This window comes from Ambystoma mexicanum, chromosome 2q (genome assembly GCF_040938575.1).
Source record: "Ambystoma mexicanum isolate Mex_15411 chromosome 2q, UKY_AmexF1_1, whole genome shotgun sequence".
NCBI classification, from domain to species: Eukaryota; Metazoa; Chordata; class Amphibia; order Caudata; family Ambystomatidae; genus Ambystoma; species Ambystoma mexicanum.
This window is the reverse complement of record NC_090924.1, coordinates 1230219115-1230239400: the sequence shown is the minus strand read 5'-3', so window position 1 is coordinate 1230239400 and position 20286 is coordinate 1230219115. Positions and strand designations below refer to the sequence as shown.

Genomic DNA, 20286 nt, shown 5'->3' with positions numbered 1-20286 from the left:
CCGCGCACCCCTGAAATACACACGCACAGGCCAATCGCGTGTGGAACTTCCCGCGCACCCCTGAAATACACGCGCCTAGGCCAATCGCGTGTGGAACTTCCCACGCACCCCTGAAATACACGCGCCCAGGCCAATCGCGTGTGGAACTTCCCGCGCACCCCTGAAATACACGCGCCCAGGCCAATCGCGTGTGGAACTTCCCGCGCACCCCTGAAATACACGCGCACAGGCCAATCGCGTGTGGAACTTCCCGCGCACCCCTGAAATACACGCGCACAGGCCAATCGCGTGTGGAACTTCCCGCGCACCCCTGAAATACACGCGCCCAGGCCAATCGCGTGTGGAACTTCCCGCGCACCCCTGAAATACACGCGCACAGGCCAATCGCGTGTGGAACTTCCCGCGCACCCCTGAAATACACGCGCCCAGGCCAATCGCGTGTGGAACTTCCCACGCACCCCTGAAATACACGCACACGCTCCCCCTGGGCCGATCGCGTGTGAAACCACCCGCGAGCCCCTGAAATACACGCGCCCAGGCCAATCGCGTGTGGAACTTCCCGCGCACCCCTGTAATACGCGTACCCTGCTCGCACGGGGCCAATCGCGTGAGGTACTTCCCGCACACCCCAGTGATACACGTAGCCCGCTTGCCGTGCTGGTACAGGGTTAGCGCAGCCCTTTGCGCTGGATTGGGGATTTTGATGGCTTTTCCCTGCGCGGAAGGCGTTCTTGGGGGCGTAACTGGCACTGCTGCAAGGTCGCTGCGCCACTGTGCGCCACGGCTGGTTTTGGTGGCTGGAATCCATGAATACGCTGTGCGCGGAAATGGGTTTTGGCGCATGCGGCTGGCGCAGGGTTTCGCACGCGAGACTGTGCGCCAGCCGCGTGCGCCACTTGTGCGCTGAATTCTATGAATTACCCCCTTAATGTCCGCGGACATCACCAGTGTTCTTAGAACACTTTCAATTTACCAGCGAACAATACGAACAGCGTCTTCAGGACACCCCCTACGAACATTTCAGAATGCCGCAAGAGTTCTTAGAACACTTTCAACTTGGCAACGAACAATACGGACAGCGTCCTCAGAACACACCCATTTTGTTTATTTCAGGACACCGCGAGAGTTCTTAGAACACATTCAGCTTGCCCCAGAACAATAAAGACAGTGTCTTCAGGACACCCCATACAAACATTTCAGGACACTGCTTGAGTTCTTAGAACACACCCCCATTTTGTGCATTTGCGAACATTTCAGGACACCGCCAGAGTTCTTAGAACACATTCAGCTTGCCACAGAACAATACGGACAGCGTCTTCAGGACACCCCCTATGAACATTTAAGGACACCGCCTGAGTTCTTAGAACACACCCCCATTTTGTTTATCTGCGAACATTTCAGGACACCGTGAGAGTTCTTAGAACACATTCAGCTTGCCACAGAACAATATGGACAGCATCTTCAGGACACCCCTTACGAACATTTCAGGACACCGCGAGAGTTCTTAGAACACTTTCAACTTGACAACGAACAATACGGACAGCGTCCTCAGAACACCCCCATTTTGTTTATTTCCAAACATTTCAGGACACCACGAGAGTTCTTAGAACACTTTCAACTTGCCAGAGAACAATACGGACAGCGTCTTCAGGACACCCCCTACGAACATTTCAGGACACCGCAAGAGTTCTTAGAAAAGTTTAAACTTGACAACAAACAATACGGACAGTGTCCTCAGAACACCCCCAGGACACCGCAAGTGTTGTTGGAACAGTTTCAGCTTACTTGCGAACAAAAGGGACACATTTTGAGTCCTCAGAACACCACCCATTCAGTTTATTTAGAACATTTCAGAACACCCGCGATGTCCGCAGACAAATCGAACACAAAAAGAATGTCCACCAAATAAAAAACGACAACATTTGACCTATCTCAAACCCTCCCATCCTCCCCAAACACTCCCACACAACAACACACTCTACTAAATACAGATTTCGAACAAACTTTCACTGCGCTGTCCGTGGACGTCCGCGAATCCAAGATGGCGGGCGCTACCGAAAATCTGACGCGCTTCACGCTTAACACCGTCCAATCAGCGAACACGCCATATGTCCGCGGACATGACGTAAGCAACTCGGCCAAACAGGACACTGTCCGCAGAGCGAACAGGGAAGTGTGTCCACGGACCGAACACAGATATCACTAATTTTTCTTTACCTACTTTTTGGTCATTTTAAAAAAAACTACTGGACGGATTTTCACCAAATTTGCAAAAGCACGATTTCAGGACCAAGCCGCTGCTCCTGGTCCAAATTTGGTGAAAATCCGTCCAGCGGTTTGGGCTGTAGGCGCAAGCAACATTTTTTTCCCATTCAGTCTATGGGAAAAAAAGAAATTTTGGGAGCCCCCCTATATCTTTTCCCCCCCTGGACGAATCCTCACCAAAGTTTGCAAAAAAATTCAGAGTGGGCCATATACTTCTTTTTGCAAAGTTTGGTGAGGATTCATCCAGGGAGAGCGAAGTTATAAACCACCCAAAAAGTGCTCTTCCTATGGAAACACCAACCTAACCATAACTACATGGCCACTATTGTGGCCATGTAATACATATTTAGCAATGGGCTCAGTGACCCAGCTTATCCAACTCAGGATGGGTCTTCTCTCTGGAATTTCATCAAAGTGTTCATGAATCTTAGGTAAGAAATATATAGTCAGCATCCTGGGATGTTCAACTATCAGAAATGATTTTTCCTCATCTGTGATCAGACCCTTTCCGTACCATTTAATAACCCAATTTGTTCAATTGTGATGTTGTTCTTGGTTGTGTTGGTCATGAGCTGTTCATAACAGTCAGGGGTCTGTATATGTCTAGCAGTCATCTTAATATAGTCCTTTCAATTGAGAGGGACACTGTTCCCTCCGTTGTCTGCCTCCTTGATAATGATGTTTGTATGATCTCAGAGTATTCAGTACCTGACTATCTGCTGTATTCAGACTCTTCCTGATTGGGCGTCTACCTATCTTTCTCCTGTCTTCAAGTCCATGAATATCTATGGTTACTGCCTGTTGGAATGTGTCAATGCCATTCCCTGATATGTTGAGAGTAAATCTAGACTTGCTCTTTACTTGCAGTATACCTAGGACGTATTCCTCTATATCCAAATGTTTGATCAGGTTATATTCTGAAATTTGTTCGCTTTCCTGTAATAAAAAGAGGAGCTGAGTGTGCTTCAGACCCTCAATCCTGATGTCACTGATTGAGGGGGCAGTCTCCAACTGACCTGAGATTCGCAATGTATACTCATCTTTGTTCACTTACCATGTAGTAATTATGCAATGTTTCTAACGTAGTTTCTCTTGTTTTTTCCGTTTTTCCTCCTCCTCTCGGGTTGTGTTAAATGTTTTCAATCTTCTGGTTCAAATGGAATATCTCGTCAATGTAATGTATATGAACTTGGTCTGTATCATATGTTAACATGATGTTATGTGCTAAACTGTTATTGCCATGTTTGATCTACGCAAACATGTCGTACATACAGATGTTATTTTTCAAATGATATTGAACCGGTACTTGTTTTTATCAATTGCTTTACACTTTTACACTTAGGTGAAACACATTTCCTTCCACACATATCTATTTAGGTCTTTTCTTTTACACTAACAATCAGCCTTGACAAAGAACCCTGTGAGTCGAAACACTTGTTGTCTTGATTGGCATATGTGCTAATTACAACCATCTAATAAAATACCAAATATTGGACAAAGTACTGACATTTCATATTTAATTGTGTAGTCCAGGTATTCAATTATATTAAATTAGATAAACAATTAAGGATTTTTCTAACGTTAATCAATCGCGATATTGCCAACAGAACTGTTGATCTTTTCCAATTCAACATCCAAACATAAATACATTTTGTATGTGAAACTCATAAACTAAACCCTAAAATAAATGTTGATTCAAATTACCAAATTGCATTGTTCTTTTTATGTATGAGGTGCATCTTGAAAGAAAATATATTTACTAGAGTTGGGGAGTGAAATGTGATCTTTCTCTGTTAACAAGCATGATTAGAAGAACACTTCTGCTAGCTTAAGCACTAATATAGAATGTTATTTTTGTATTGCCAGTTGTATTCAGAGGCAGATGAAAGTGGTAACTAGATCAGTCAAAAAAAACCTGGCCTCTGCTAGCCTAATGTCTGACCTGTGCTTTTAGCGTTTGCCTTATGTGCCTTGGATTGTAGGGGCAGGTGGCACTAGTGTAGATGAAACTTGGATTCTAGTGGGATAGTGAAGGTAGGAGACCTATGTGCGAGGCACTGAGAAAACAACACTGTTGCAGCAGTATTCGGCCCAGGTCGTGCCCCACAACAAATGAGTTTGATGGGCACGTGGCACAGCCAGACAGATAGAACATCCTTCCGGCTCAACCGATGCCTACAGGGGGGTCTTCAATGCATTTTGCAATTAGCACTACAACATTAGAACTAACAACCATATATCTGCACTGCATTTGTGCTGGAGCTAATGCCATTGCTCAGGTGTAGAATGTTATTGGGCTTACACAATTTACTATACTACCACCATACAATTTTTCAGTCACTGGCATATCAAATGTACATTACCCAGTACAGAGTTTACTAACACAGACACACAGGATTATGCCTTTGGCATATCGCATGACATCCTTTGCATGATTCTAGACATTATATCTAACATTAATACACACGTTTTTTGGCAGCTTGGCTGGTAACGGCCTGCTACTATGATGCAAATTAGGCCCAAGTGAAGCAAGATTTGGGGCCATTAAAGTCCAAGCCCGCCACGCAAATATGGGCCATAATGCATTTAGCAACCTGGCATGACACTCGGTGTGCTAACAGAACAGTGTGTGAACCTTACAAATGTTAACCTTGCCCAGGGGGCATGTGTCCCTTCATAAAAGGGGAGGTGGGGCAGTCTTAACAGGATTACTATGGACTGAGCCGTGGCTAGGAACTCCACCCTTATCACTGTTCATGGTAGCTGGTGTTGTGCTGAGTAGAATGTGGAATGTAGCCGGAGTAGAACTGGAGAGAGGAATTAAGTGGGGAGGAGAGAAGGAGAGGCAGTTGCAATATGGTAATAAAGAAGTACAGACATGCTGGCCGTCTCCTGTCATCATTTAATGGAGACATGGTGATTATAGTTGTATAAAGGAGGTATCCAACAGTTGGGGAGTGGTGGGTGGTGGCATGGCAATAATGCTGAGGGTCGTGGATGGAGCGGGTTTCATCACAGGAGGTGGGGGTGAGGGCAGGAGGGCTAGTGGGAAGGGGGATTTGGGATGTCAGGAGAATGATGGCTGCAGAAAGGAAGCTGTGGGAGGAGATTGGTGCCCAAAAAGGAGGTAGGTGATTGGCTTGTTCCCCTGCACCGGTTGTTAATGTAGATTTTTCAATGATTTCTGAGAGCCATGTTTCCTGATCAGCCACCGCTCCTATAATTAGTCAATCCTTTCCTTCCTGTTTTCCTCCCTCCCCCAATGTTCCTTTATACATTCTTCTCACCCAAAACCAATCAATTTTTCACTTAAACTCAATATCTTCAATTTTCTATGTTAGGTCTACTTATTCTGCATCAATTGCCACTGATATATTTACCTGAAAGAATACTGCAATCATAAGAACTAAATCCTTCAAAGCAGGCACATCCCCATTCCAAGCACTGTCCATTTCCACTGCAGAGTTTGGGACACTTTAATGCTTGGAGCATACTTTCCAATGCATCACCATATCTTTCAGCATTGTAGCTCCCTTCTTCCAAAATCCTGCGCTCACAATCATTCTCCAGCAACGGGAGGCCTGCCTCTGCCCAGGTGAGGTCATCCTTCAGCAACAAATCTGTAACACACATCTCCAAAACATCCCCGATCCTGCCCCCAAGAAGGTCCACACAAGATTTGGCGATGCTAGAGTTGCTGATGGTCTGCTGGCATGCCTCCAATGCACCGGCATGCGTAAGACCAGACGGTGTAGGCCAGGAGGGCATATACTCCTGCTGCGTATCCGTCGTGTGGTCCTCTGGGAAAAAATAGTTGAATCCTTCAAGGTCAGTTTGACTCAGGCTTTGAAACGGAAATGTGGGCAGGTATTCATAATAATTCTGACGTTTTAATCTATTTTTGATTGACTGTCCTTTAGAGGAATGGCTTCCATGCTCGCCCTTTCTGTCGTCTTCATCCACTGCAGGAGTGGCCATCTGTTGTGTTGTAGCAGTTACTTGTTTTGTTTCTTTCAATTGCAGTTTATTTCCAGAAATGAAGCTGACCAAATCAGTTTCATCGGGCGGTGACCGTCTGGACAAATCCCGGCTGTGTTCAACAGAGCTGATGTATTCTGCAGTGACATCTAGTCCCGGTATCAGGGTAGACTGCTGGACATTGCTGTTTCCTTTACACGGGGCCAGAAAGTCATCTTGGGATCCAGGCCCCGGCCGGTTTGAAGACTGATACGGCTCAGCGTCATCAACGGCACATCCGCAAAAATGCTTCCTTTTGGGCGAAGTCAAAGATGTGGGAGTTTTGTCAAAAAAGCTCTCCCCTGGAGGAATTCTGCAAAGGTGAAAACATTAAAAAGAAAAACACAGTGTAACTATGGTGAATGGAAAGCATTTTAAGTATATTTCTTGCGTTTTTTTTCCTTATTGTTTATCTAGAAGCCAAGTTCAGCTAAAGGGATTAAACACATTCATGACTGATTTTGATTTTATGGCAACATTCAACAACAGTTATTATATTCGATGTTAATTTACACCACTCAGAAATTAAAGACCATATGTAGATTACGTGCCAAAAAAAATTCAAATGGAGAAGCAATACATCTTGCTACAAATCTAATCAGGTGCGTCCAAACCTATAACCAAGCTATGTACTGTAACATTGTTTTATAGGCTTATGAATGTGACCTTTTTCTGTGTGGATTGTTGAAGTCAATGTCGTTTAAATCCCGACAACTGTTGGAAACAAAATATGTTACTATAGAATCTTTTAACCGGTCCTAGAGCAATTAGATAAAGGCCAACAAAAACACAGATTCATTCTATGCACTTTGCAAGGCAAAGGGCTAAGGCTATGCAAACATGGTCCTGGTGGTGCAAAATGCATTGGCAGAATATGTTTTTGCAGTAGGGCAAGTTTTGTTTTAGGGCTAATTTCACTAACACTACACCCAACTAAGTTTCAATAATACCAACAACATTATGGCCCTCATTACGACCCTGGCGGAAAGTGACTGACCTGACCGCCATAGCGTAAATAGCGTTTCCGCCATGGCACGACAGAGCAAAGTGCGGCCAATTCCGACCCATCGGGCACGAGCACTACGCCATGGCGGAAGTGCAAAGTCCGCGATGGCGGAAATGTCCCCAAAACGCGCCTCACCGCCGTCGTACGGTGCCCTAGGTGCAATTCCGCCACCCATCTTAGCGGTCACCGTAATGAGCGGCAACCGGAAAGTACGGTGACCGTAAACATACGGAAACGGAAGTAAAAACATGGGCCCGGAACGGGAAACAGCACGCCGTACACCTATAAAATCACAATTCCCACACAACCATTAAAAATACTACCCTGAGACACATCCCAACCCGTCATCCACCCCAGTGAAAGCAATAGAAATGGGAAAAGTAGCGAAAAAAGCGTGCGACCGCAAGCGGCAGGTCCACTTCTCCCGTGAGGAACTCACCGTGCTTACAGAGACCCTCCAGGAGAATGCTGCCGTCGTCTTCTCCACGCAAATGACCAGGACGGCACTTGCGAACAAGAAGGCCATATGGGCCCTAGTGGCACAGCGGGTAAGTGCGGTGGGGACCGCACCCCGCAACCCACTGCAATGCAGAAAGCGATGGGACGACCTGCGGATACGCGTACGGAGCATACTATCCGCCAATCGCAACATTGCCACAGCTACCGGGGGAGGATCGGAATCACCCATCAAGTTGACCCCCTGGGAAGAAATCTGTGCCTCCACCATTGGAATGGAGAGTATAGAGGGAGTCGGAGGGATGGAGAAAGGAGTGCAGACATCCGAAGAATCCGGTAGGTGGGCCAACTAATACAATGCCAAATCCACAATGTCCAATCATGTGAAGTACCATGTGTCCACATAGTGCAACAGTAACACATGTCCAGGAGAACGTCCACATACATTGGCCTGACAGCGCACTTTAAAACTCACATTAAATACATAAATAATTAAAAACCCTAAAAACACCCTCTACACGTGCAGCAGGCACACCCTAACTGCAGGCTGCAAAACAACTGCATCCTCAATCCACACAAAAATGAAACCACCTCCAAGGCCCCGACCCAAATCACCCTCAGGTACCACCCCAATGCATGTGATACATTGCCATTCCAATTTCCACAGACCCATAAATAACGCTCGCCCTCCTTTACTCCACCACAGGGTCCGATTCAAACGACGAGCTTCAGGACACCCCTACCAGCACACCTGCAAAGAGGGCCAAGACCAACGGCCAAAGACCCTCCACCTCAGCTGCACGCATCAAGACACGGCAGCAGCACAAATCAAGTGGCAGCACACAGGAGGGAACATCAACAGGCACCCCAGCAGCCAGCATGCCCACAACAGCACCACCACAGGTCCCCCCAATGGATGCCACAGAAGGCACTGCCTCTGGTGGCAGCAGCACCATAGGTGACACCCCATTAATGGCAGCATGCTCCGACACAGAAGACGGGGATGTCGGAGTAAGATCCATCCATGACCTGTCTCAATCCCCGTTTGTTTCATCCCGTACACCATGAGGATACCACGCAGGGGCACCCACAAGACGACGACTGGCCATCCCCCACAAGCCCTGTGGCAAGGCAACATGAGGTGACCAGCCCCTCTGTGACACCACCGCAAATGGCCATGGCACAGCAGAGGCAACAGTCCCTCGACCAGGTGATCGTGCAACAGCAGCAACTGGCCACGCTCCTCAAGGACCATGCTGATGAATGTGGGGGTACTAAGGCAGCCATAGAAACATCAACTGAGACGCTTAGGGCAGAAATGGAGAGAAGCACTGAGAGCCTGAGAGTACAAATGGAGAGAAGCACCGAGAGCCTGAGGGGGGAACTGCATGCGACGTCCAAAGACGTATGTGCTGAACTTGCCGCTGTGCGCCGTGTGCTCACTGAGCTCTCACAAACCCTTAGGGACATGCATGGACGTGAGCAGGCAGAGACATCATCCGTTGCAAGTTCCGTCCAGGGCAGCCCCCAACGTAGATCTGGGAGGAACCTGCGCTCCACAGGCAGGGGTGCCCCTGATACCCGGAGAGGGGGCTTGCAATAGCGTCTGCCCACTGACAATGAGCATCTGCGGACACTGGTGTTCGGGGGGGAGGTAGGAGGGTGGAGGGGGTGTGTTGGGCTTACTTGGGTGGCGGGTCGATGGGGTGTGTAACATAATTTCACATATGCTATAAAAATTACATAATCATCCAATGAGATGTGTGGACATTGATCTTTGTGTACGAGGCCTTTATAGGCGTACAGTCCATATTGTGCATGTTCCAGACACACACAGTGCCACAAGTCCCGTGTCCATGTATCAGCCACCAGGCGTGAGTGCTAGAAGCATGAATCTATGAGCATCTGACGAATGTCACGGCCCTCCTGTGCCTCGCGGACTCCTTGAGGTGCTGCCACATCCCCACCCTCATCATGACCATCTTCAGGTGCTTGCAGTTCTGCGTCAGGGGGCATGGGCACATTTCTACGTACGCACATGTTGTGTAGCATGACACATGCCATGACCATCTTTGCAACCTTCTCATGGCGGTACAGGAGTGCCCCGCCAGACCTGCTGAGGCAGCGGAAACGAGTCTTCAGTAGGCCGAATGCCTGTTCTATGACTACACGGGTACGTGAGTGGGCATGGTTGTAGTCCTCCTCATGCTGGTTCTGTGGGTTCCGGAGTGGTGTAAGGAGCCATCTCTTCAGTGGATACCCGGCATCACCTGTATGTGGACAATAAAGGATGTTTGTGGAATGACATTGCTACGTACGCACCTCCCCCCCTTCCTGCCAGGTCATTGCCGCATCACATACCCCACATCATCATGCATGAAATGAGACTCACCGAGTAGCCAGGATCTGTTCCCTGCGTGTCGCTCCATGTAGCGTGGTATTGTAGAGTTCCTCAAGACCATAGAATCATGGGTTGATCCAGGAAATCGGGCACAACAATGTGTAATGATCCTGTTGGAGTCAGACACCATTTGTACATTAAGAGAATGAAATTGTTTTCGGTTGCGGTACTGGGCCTCCATGGCATGTGGGACGACCAATTCCACATGGGTGCAGTCGATGGCACCAATGCAACCCGGTATGCCGCCAAGTGCATGGAATCCCACTTTTGTGTTCGTAATTTCCTGCTCCGAGCGTGGTAGAGAGATGTAGTCGTCTGCGTGCTTCAGGAGGGCATCGAGCACTTGCAATAGTGTCCGTGAGAACAGTGGCTGTGAAATGCCATGCAACTGTCTGACTGTGTGCTGGTAGGTGCCTGTGGCCAGGAAGTGGAGTACAGACACCACCTTCAGTAGGGGTGGGATGGCGGTTGGGCTATCTATCATGCTGACAAGGTCAGCCTGTGTCATGTCCACAATGGCGGTTATGGTGTCCCGGTCCAAACGGTAGAGGGTGTGGATCTGCTCAGCAGTGAGGTTGAACGGATGAGCTCGGAGGCGTGGGATTGCGGGCTGCCTGCGTGGTGGTAGTGGCTGTGCTGGTGGGCCTTGCTGGCCCTGCCTTGCCCTCCTCCTCCTCCTGTGTCTCCTCTGTGCGGCCGGTTGTTGTAGTAGTTGGTGTTCGTCTTCTTCTTGAAGTTGGAGTACTTGCAGTGCTATCAGGTCCCCCAGGGCCAACATCGCTAGTCCTGCCGGTAGCATTTTGGAGTGGGTGTGGTTGTGGGAGGGGGTTGGGTGTGCAATTTATGTGTTTTCAGGCTGTATAGCCTCCACCTGTGGTGATTCATTCCACCTGTGCCAGCTGCAATCCCCTTTGGGCGAGCACCGTACCGAGGTTCACCGACGGGCGGGGCGTCCCATTTGTGAGTGAAGCCAGTTGCCATTTACACACACTGCCGCACTACATGGATGAATTTGTGATTTCATGCGGTCACAGATGCCTTTTCGACGTGATGTTGCAAATGAGGAATTCGAAGGACAGCGCTTTCGGTTTTCAGCTAGCGGCGAGGAGACGCCCACAGGTCTGACTGCAAATATAACGTTCTATTGTTTAATGTCCTTGGGACAGGGGCCATGGCGAGTATGCTATGATTGATATGGATAGTATGGGATGCGCAATAGCGTAGTGGACAAAAAGGCAGGACGTTCCCAAATACATGTTACTTCACAACACTAGAATTCCGGCCTGGAGAACAGTGGATTTTGCAGACTGCATTACGCACAGACTCAATGGAAGTTTCAAATGTGATGTGAGTATATAATCAGGCGTTTTCATACCGGGATGAGGGAATGATGTATGGATGCATGGACAGATGATTTGATGGAGAGTTTGCCATGTACAGGGCTTTTTGGAATCTATCCACCTCCCCTGCGCTATGTCATGCAGAGCTGCCATAGTGGGACCATCGTCTTTCTGCCCTTGTTGAACCCTCCCTGTCTCGACGCGCCTTCAGGCACTTGTGTCTATGCACGTTACTAATCCCATCTGATGGATTCTGTCTTCACAGACGCATGCACACAAACACTCGTTTGTAATGCTGTTTTCACCTCGATTTTTATGGTTGTGATTCGCAAGTGATTTTTGGGTGGGTATATTCCTTTTGAGTGGGCTAGCAAGCATATGGCTGTAGATTTAGTGTGATCATTGAAGTGAGTTATACAATTGTAGTTCTGATGCCCATACTATTCTTTTTCATTTCATTTGGGTGACAGGTATCTCCTCCCCTTTTGCCGCTGCCATCTGTACGCCACTCCTGCAGATGGCTTTTACTCCCGACACCTGCTGCTTCGTGTCAATCAGTGGAGCACCATTACGATCTTATGGGACGATCGCCAATGGGCCACATGCCCTTACGCAGTGCTAGTGGCTAGGAGCAACATATCGTCCTTTCTGCTGGACTAGTGCCTACCTAATGGGACGGCCCTGCGGTTCTAGGCGCTTCCGTGTTGCCTTTTTGGACGTGAATGTAGCCCCTGTGTACCATGATGGAACAGGGCGTCACACAAGCAGAAGCTGGTCATTTCTTGCGGATGCAGCCCACAATACTGGAATGTATTTAGGAGTTCATGACCTAATGGGTGTATGGCCCTTGGTGGTTTTGTGGTGCATTAAATGTCTATTCTGTTTTTGTTTGTCTCATTTTTCTGCTCATGTTGCTGTACTTGGACCTTCAAATGCCTGTGCTGCATCAGTGCGGCAATGGTGCCATGGCAGATATGGATGCCCACTCACAAGGCACGTGGAGCCCCTGGATTCATTTGTTTGCTGGCATGCATGGGTGACTTGTTCATTTCACTGGTTGCATAGTGTGACTTCATTGCACCTACGAGGAGTTGTGCAATGTGGCCAGGGAGTGGTGTACAGGCACTCAGTAGGGCCGTTTACGGTTGATTCGCGATGCCGTACTTCTCACCATGGCGGAATGGTACTTTCCGCCATGCTTGATGGCGTTAGGTACATGTCCGCTAGGGTCGGAATTCGCGTACCGTTGCGCCATGGTGGTATTTACGGTTTGGCATGGCGCGCGTGCGCGTACTTGGTGCAGTTAGCGTTGGCGTTCGCTACGGTGTCGCTAATGGCATCGTACTTTACGGTGACGGGTCGTAATCGCACCGAGCGCTATTCGATGGCGGTATTGCATTTCCGCCATCGTTTTTCGATTTCCGCCAGGGTCGTAATGAGGGCCTATGTGTCATCACTAACATCCTGGTCCTATTAAACTATCAATTTCATAACCATTCCATGGAGAGATAATGCTTGGGTTAAAATCACAGCGTGCTTATTTTCGTTTCTCCTCCTTAGGATAATTGCTATGCGCCAATTATTACGTGGGGTTCAATGAAGAGTCTGTGGTAACAAACACAATTAAAGAGAAACAAATATGTGTCCTTGATAAGTCTTACCTCCATTCATTTATAAACGTGTGTTGATTATCGGTGGTCTGTGTGATTTCAAACCCATCACTGTCATGAAAATCATTCTCCATCTCTCCATCAAAAGTGCCGCAGAGTCCCAGAGTATTTTTGTAGTCTGAGCTTGGTGCACGAAGGGTCAGACTCATTCCCCATTCACTTACATCAGAACGGATAAAAGCTCCAGAGGAGAAGGCAATCTAGAAGCAGGTTTCAAATGTAAACTTACTAAGTTAGACTAGAAGCTCATATAGAATGTGGCAAGTCAATTACAATAGTACTCAAGACTCAGGCTTAACAACTTTTTTCACAAGAGGGGCTTGATAAAGGCCAATCAGGATGACTTGGGAAAACAGTATCAGAATAGAGGAATCACACTGCAGTTGTTAACATGCATTCTAAACAAATGAACTACGATTTCAACAATTCCCTATTGGAAAACAGGGCCCTATATCCAGGTTCCTAATTCCTCTGCTCTGTTCTGACTGTTGTCTCTTTCTAGGTCAATGCCTGAGTTAGATAGTGTTACCCTTGACCATGGGTTGCCTTCCTTTTACTCCGGAATGTTGAGCACCATACACCCTTTACCTACTCTGTATTATTCACCAATGCCTTTGCTTGCCTTATAAAATACCCCAGACATTTACCAGCAGGACTGTCTTCCACTCTGATGGACTGCTTGCCAGATTGAAGTTATTCACACCCACCAGCCAGGATCTGACCTCCTGGGATTAAGCCCACAACACTCTAGGCTTCCCGTTTCCTCTGGTTGACTCACTCATGCCAATGTCTGGATTATAGCCATAAATTGGCTAGCATCTGATCGTCTCCTTAGTTTTCTGTTGCTCTAGCTGTCATCTCAGCTATAGTCCCAAGCTCGTTCTCTGTAGTGGTTTCCTCCTTTGGTCAGACACGTGTCAGGGACTGAGTTATGGGTCTCAGTAATCTATAGCTCCCTGGGTTCTAGATTCTGCTCATCTTCCTCCTGTATCACCTCACAACTCCCTTATAGCCTGCTGATCTGTACCCCATTTTATACTTCTCTTCACCACCTAAAGTATCCAATAATGTACAGGATTATTCTGCCTATTATGGTGGTGTCATGTTATTAGAGGGAAGTCTTTATAGTCTGCCTTTACACAGAGTGTCTGCTTAAATCTTTGGTTTGCCCTCTTAAGTTAGTTAGACGCTCTATCTTCATTGCACAGACCACTGTACTGCTCTGGGCACTCCTCTCTCCCCGCACACACACCCGACGGGGGGCTGCTGCTTGGAAGTGGTTTGTGAGCTACCCACTGGTCTGTCATCTTACTCAGTACAACATGTGCCTCCTATGGCACATTGCAGTGGTCCGTGGGTCACCTGACTAATGGATTATGCTCCTCATTCCCTCAGCTGGGGTTTAGACAAGATGGTTTCTGTATTATTAGCTCCACATACTATACACTGATTGTTTACTATGAAAAGACGTATTTCTTGAGGGCTGTGCAGGCCGGCATTACTCCCCTGCTGGCGGCTGGTGGGGAAGAAGGGGAGGCTCTGGAATTCCACACCTAACACCTCCAAGGGTCGCTTTGATTACCACACAGCTTCCCCTGCCCTCTGCAGTCTCCCAATGCTCAGCAGAGGTCTACCTGGTCACAGTGGGCAACAGAAATGTATTGGTTACCAATTATCTAATTATGAATTTCACTGGGAGCACAGGTGGATATTGGCATGACGCCTGGGAATCGTGCATTTACAAGCATAACTAAAGGCAGGTGAAATACTCTTTACACTCATTTCGTGATGTGAGCGGAAGAGCCACTAAGATTCCTCGCATACCAATGTTATGCACTTTTTCTCTGACTCAGGTCCAAAAGGCAATCAAGTTGTCTCGAAAGATTTTCATTTTGCTTCATTCCCTCATGATAATATGGATTTTCAGAATCAGCCCTGTGGACAGTTTCAGGGAGGCCAACCTGTTCTGGTGAACAGGAAAATACACAAATGGCTAGAAACACTTTCTGTGTATTGTGTGACTGAACAGTAAGGCGTAGAGTTAGAGAGTGTGAGTGTGTGGAGGGTTCAGTTAAACATACATAGAGCACCCTTAATAATGAATGTAAAGAATGTATAAAAAAAAATAAACTATTCAGGCCTATGAGCAATGAAAAGCTCTGAGCAATCAAAAACCACTGCTAAGTGTTAGTAAAGATTTCTCTTTAGGCAACTTTCCCTCCATATTCTTTGGGCACCCACACTTTTTGCTTTTGTTTTTGAACCTGTCCCGACTTTTTACAGGGAAGTGAGGCCTTCAGCTTCAATCCACTGCCCTTATTTTGTCATGGGGAAACTGATCAGACCTTCACACTATCAGTACTGGGAAATTATGTTTCCCCTTGGTCTATTTACCTTTATACCATTTTGGTAACTTTTTATTAGCGCACACAGCATCTTACAATGCAGTGCAGTGGGGATAGATTTGTATCACCCTAGTCTATTACACTTGGGATTTTTGATTACTCTTATGTGTGCCGAAAGACAAGCTGGTGGCAGCAGATACATTTTTACCACATTTGCATAATTTTTAGTGTGCACATTCGTGTTTACTGCGTATGGCTACTAGATGTGGCTAGTGCCCTAAAATGGCTGTGCCACAAGATTTTCTGCTTGCCCATTGGCCATATTGATGTTTGGCCTTCTTCCTTCTCAGGTCAGAAAATCCCTTATATGGTCATGCTTTTTCCCAGGAAAGATGCTGATTTTACGATCTACTGCTAGCTTTGTGTATGTGGACCCAGGGTGTGGCTGGCACTGTCTGGTTCCACTCCACATCTGGGGTGCCTAAATGTGTAGGTGTGGGGCATGAGTGAAACTCACAGTGGTCCCTGATTGGACTACATCTGGCTGTTTGAATGGTGCAGATCTTTACCATTGGTGGGCTTGGACTTGCTTCCAGCCAGGATTTAGGATAAGAAGAGGACTCCTGCAGCCATTTCTTCTGATCTTCTTTGGAGTCAGGTATCCTGTGTAGGAGTGCAGCCAACTGAAGATCCATGGACGACTCCCGAAGTGGCCTGGCATCTCTTCTGGTGTTTGGCCCGGTGAAGCTCTGCTGGACTATCTGATCTGGAAGGCCCTAAGCAGTGCCTCAACCCTTAGACTGGTGGGACCAACCAGTCTCAACACATTCTCGAGGGTCCAGCTGGCCTGAGCCTTTGGAAGTGTCCCTGGACTACCTGGTGGACTGATCAGCTCTCCAGTGGGCTAACATGGTAGCATGGTCGCCGTTCCACTTTCATTGTCAGAACTTCAGTGGTAGTTGGCTCGTGCCTCAAGTCACCTTCCTGACAAAGTTCAGCCTCCCAACATCAAGGGATCCTGCTTTGGAAGGCATTCTGCAACCTCAATGACTCCAGCTGTTGCCCCGGTGTGGTAGTTGTCACTGGAACTCACATTCCCCGGTCTGGTGAAATGTCCAGAAGAGGTCTGCATCAATGCCTTCTGCATTTCTTCTACACAAAGGGTTGCACTCTGCTCCTGGATCAAATGGTGGGAAAATCTACCTCCAGCGATTGAGGTACACTTGGGAAAATTGAGGTCAGGGGGGTAGGTAATTGCAACACATTAACCTCCCCCTGTTCCCCTTAGAATATCTAAAAGCTGGTATCTGAAAGATAAAATTAATATTTTACATACCTGAACTTGTTGAATATCTTCTGGAATATTTTCACCATCACAAGAACTCTTCCTACGTCATTATGCTTGGATTTTATAAGGTTAGGGCAACATTCATGTGAAAAAAGCAGGCGTTAAAGTGCAACCCGCAAAGGGACCTCGTAATCAGGCGTTAAGGGTTTAACGGCACCGACACCTTTTACGGCGCCGTTAACCCCTTAACGCCTGTGTTGTAATGAGGCCCCAAGACTTTAATTTTACAATACAGTTAGACAGACTAGTTTTAATATATTGTACGACAGCAAAGCTCCAGGTAGGTAACAATAAGTTAGATAACTAATATGCTGAAAATAAAGAAGATAGAAACTCTATACAAAGCCTTCTACATGCAGACACTACACCTTAAAACTTCCTTTTCTATCTGGGAAAGAGGGGGCTTAATGCCTTAGAGTCACAGGTCCCAATGCAGTACACTTCAGAAGGCTACGTGTCTGGTCTTTTTAACAGTCTGAACATGTGTGGCAAAACCAACATGCAGCATGTACATGTCACAATGTTTGATAACAATTGAAGAAAAATTCTTAGCAGACCCTCTTCCTATCCAAACACTTTACGGGAAGCCGAGAGGAGTTTCCTTGAACAGAACTCTGATGCTCACAGTCTGGTAAGGGAGAGGTACTGTGAGGGCATTTCACCTGTTAATCCCTATAGAGGTGTCGTGGGGCAGAAACGGGTAGATTTATGCACCCCCTGTACGCTGATTCACTCAGGGACCACTGTAGAATTTCCGGGAATTAATCGTTGGACCCCCTTTTCTCATGCCTTGTTTCAGATAACAGAAGTCCAGGGGACTCAGGTCCAGAAGCCATTTTTGATGTCAGGTTTTATGGTCTGGTATTTCGTTGTTCCATGCTCTGATGGATTGCTTCTGGAAACTGGACAGCTGGACACTTCTAATGTGTGTCCTTTCTGCAGTTCGTTACTGACAGTCTTATGGTATAGTCAGTTTCCACATAAGTATGAGCAAAACGGGCAAGGGAAGTAAAGCAGAAGCTTTACTGACCTCCAAAAATCAGAACAGGGTTCCACAAAATAAGCAAAAAGACTGTGTGTCCCATAGGTATCTATGGAGCGAAAGGTGCAAAAGGAAAGTCTTTCCTAACAGGAGACTAATCAGTCCCTAAGACTATCAGTAGTGGGACACCCTGTCTTCTTATAGGATGAGTTGGTGGCAGTCTTTTTCTATTGTGTCTTTTTACTTTTCTCTGGTGCCCTTTTGCATTTTACTGGATAATGACATTTAGAGTTCCATATGCTCTAAAATAGCTGTGCCACAAGATGTTTACCTTTCCTGCCCTCTCAGGTCCATAATTGACTCATATCACAAGCCCTTTACAGGGCAAAGTCTCTGCCTGCAAGACCAAATTGGTGGTCTGTGTGTGTTTTCAGATGTGGGGGCTGTGTCTGTCAGAGCCAAAGTGTGTCTGTTGCTGAGAAGATGTGTTGGCCAGAGTCTGTCCATTATTCAACATCTCCTGCCAGCTTGGATGGTGCACATCCTTACCATTGGTGAACTTGGGGTGACTACAGTCCAGATCCTGGATACAAGGAGGACACCAGTCATTTGAGAGATCATTGTTGAAGCAAAAACCCCTATGAAGATGTGAAGCCCATTGCCGACCCAATGATGACCATTGCAGCCAGCCAGCATTGCCTCCAGCCAGGTCCTGGTGAAGCCCTGGTTCTCTCTTCAGATATCCAGAAGGGCCTTGTCGGTGTGTAAAGGAGGTTCCAGACATGACCTGCACCCCTGCCGTTCCTTTCGGGGTACCTGGAAGGTACTTGCCAAAGTACGTGACGTATGAAGAGCAAATGAACCAGCAGAGAGTTGCAATGGGACTCTGCCCAATGTACATTAGAAGATCTGTACCTGTTGAAGCGCCCATAACCAGACAACCCTGGGCAGCACGGTACCCTATCAGACAGCCATATCAGCCCATGATACGAACTGAGGAGAACCTACATACAGTCCACGAAGAAACCCCAAGAGCCTTAATGGAGGGCCAATGGAAATTCCCATGGCCTGACCCAGCTCGTGAGTAAGCAAAGTCAGCTATTGAAAATGACACGTCATAACAAGCTGTTATACAAACCAATGTGATAAACACAGGAAGGAGACGATGCTAAAAATAAAGGAAACATGTTACTAGACCTGAGGAGAACAACCGACCTGACAAATGTGTGTGTAAATAGGCTTGGAACGCAAGAAGCCATGAAAACGGCACTGCTTGCAACGCTTAGTAGAATATTAAAAGTGGCATGCGCCAACTATATAGCTACCTCAAAAGGCACGTTATACGAATGCGACTCCATTTTGTAGAGCAGAAATGGGGCCAGGCTGCCAGAGGCCTGGCAGTCCAAGTTTCACAACTCAGCCAGAATAGAGGAAGAGCGGAATCGAAACTATTAAACGGCGCTCCGTCATGGGAGGTGTTAGTTATGGTTACCCTGGGGTAGCCCGGCCTTTTCTACATGTCGTCTGCTCTTTCACCAAGTATAGCAATTAGGAGTCTCTTAATGTCTCCTATGGCTAGGGTGACACCCCCCGTCATTTTCTCTAACACATGTATCCACTTTCCGGCTCCCGATGTCAGCATTGGATGCTAATTTTTAAGGTTCTCTCGGTCCTTTGTGTGGCCATGGAATATATTGCGGTCTTCTCCCCCCTTTTCCAGCAATGGGAATTGGAATGCACAGTCCTCTTTCTCCTTCCCCATACCTCTCCGGTCTTTCACCGGGGTGGCGTTCCCGCCTTGCCGTTTACCTGGCAAGGTCCTTAACCTGTCCACATAGGCAGGTGCTGACGCCCCCCTCTGACCGTGGGGTGTTTCTTCATGTCGGTTGGACTGTCCAGCGGACTTCGTTGTACTACTTGTGGACCCACTAGCATCTGACCATCGTACCTCTCGGTCCCCTGGGAGCCGTTTGTTGCACCGTTTCCCTTCGTCTTGTGCCACTTCCTCCATTTCCCCACCGGAGTCAGACTCTGAATACTCCCAGTTTACACAACTTCTTGCATCTTCTTCGTTCTGCCCAATCTCTAGCCTGTCTAGGGACAGTCCCCTGCTCCCACTACTTCGGGAGACATCCTCAGTGTCATATAGCTGAGTGCTCTCTAAGCGTTCATCCTCCCTTCCCCCTTGGGAAATTAGTTCCAGTCCCGTCTCGTCATAGATTTATCAATCGTTTCCTCGATGCTTCTGGTGTCGAAGTCATCTTCAATATTTGTCCCGCTTGTACCTGGTACCGCATCGCTTGCAGGAAAGAATTCTTCTATGTCTTACCATTCTACAACAGGATTGGGTTTTTTAACTTCCCGTTGCAAATATTCTAGATCTCGTGCCCTCTGTCTGCACTTACGTTCTGCTTCCTCATCTATTTCTTTTCGCTTCTTCGCTTCTTCTCTAACCT

The 20286-nt window shown here is 47.4% G+C and overlaps 1 protein-coding gene across 3 annotated transcripts in view; it reads right to left on the bottom strand.

Annotated features, from left to right (window-relative positions):
- The window catches only part of VWDE (von Willebrand factor D and EGF domains), a 550953-nt gene that overhangs the window by 160914 nt on the left and 369753 nt on the right, over positions 1 to 20286 (bottom strand). For all 3 annotated transcript variants that reach the window (XR_011303393.1, XM_069648623.1, XM_069648624.1), the window contains exons 11-12: positions 13147 to 13355; positions 5646 to 6595 (exon numbers count right to left, since the gene is read on the bottom strand). Coding sequence is in view for 2 of the 3 variants with exons in the window: in XM_069648623.1 (XP_069504724.1) it covers positions 5646 to 6595; positions 13147 to 13355 (1159 nt within the window). In the remaining variant the exon portion in view is untranslated. The remainder of the gene's footprint in view (positions 1 to 5645; positions 6596 to 13146; positions 13356 to 20286) is intronic.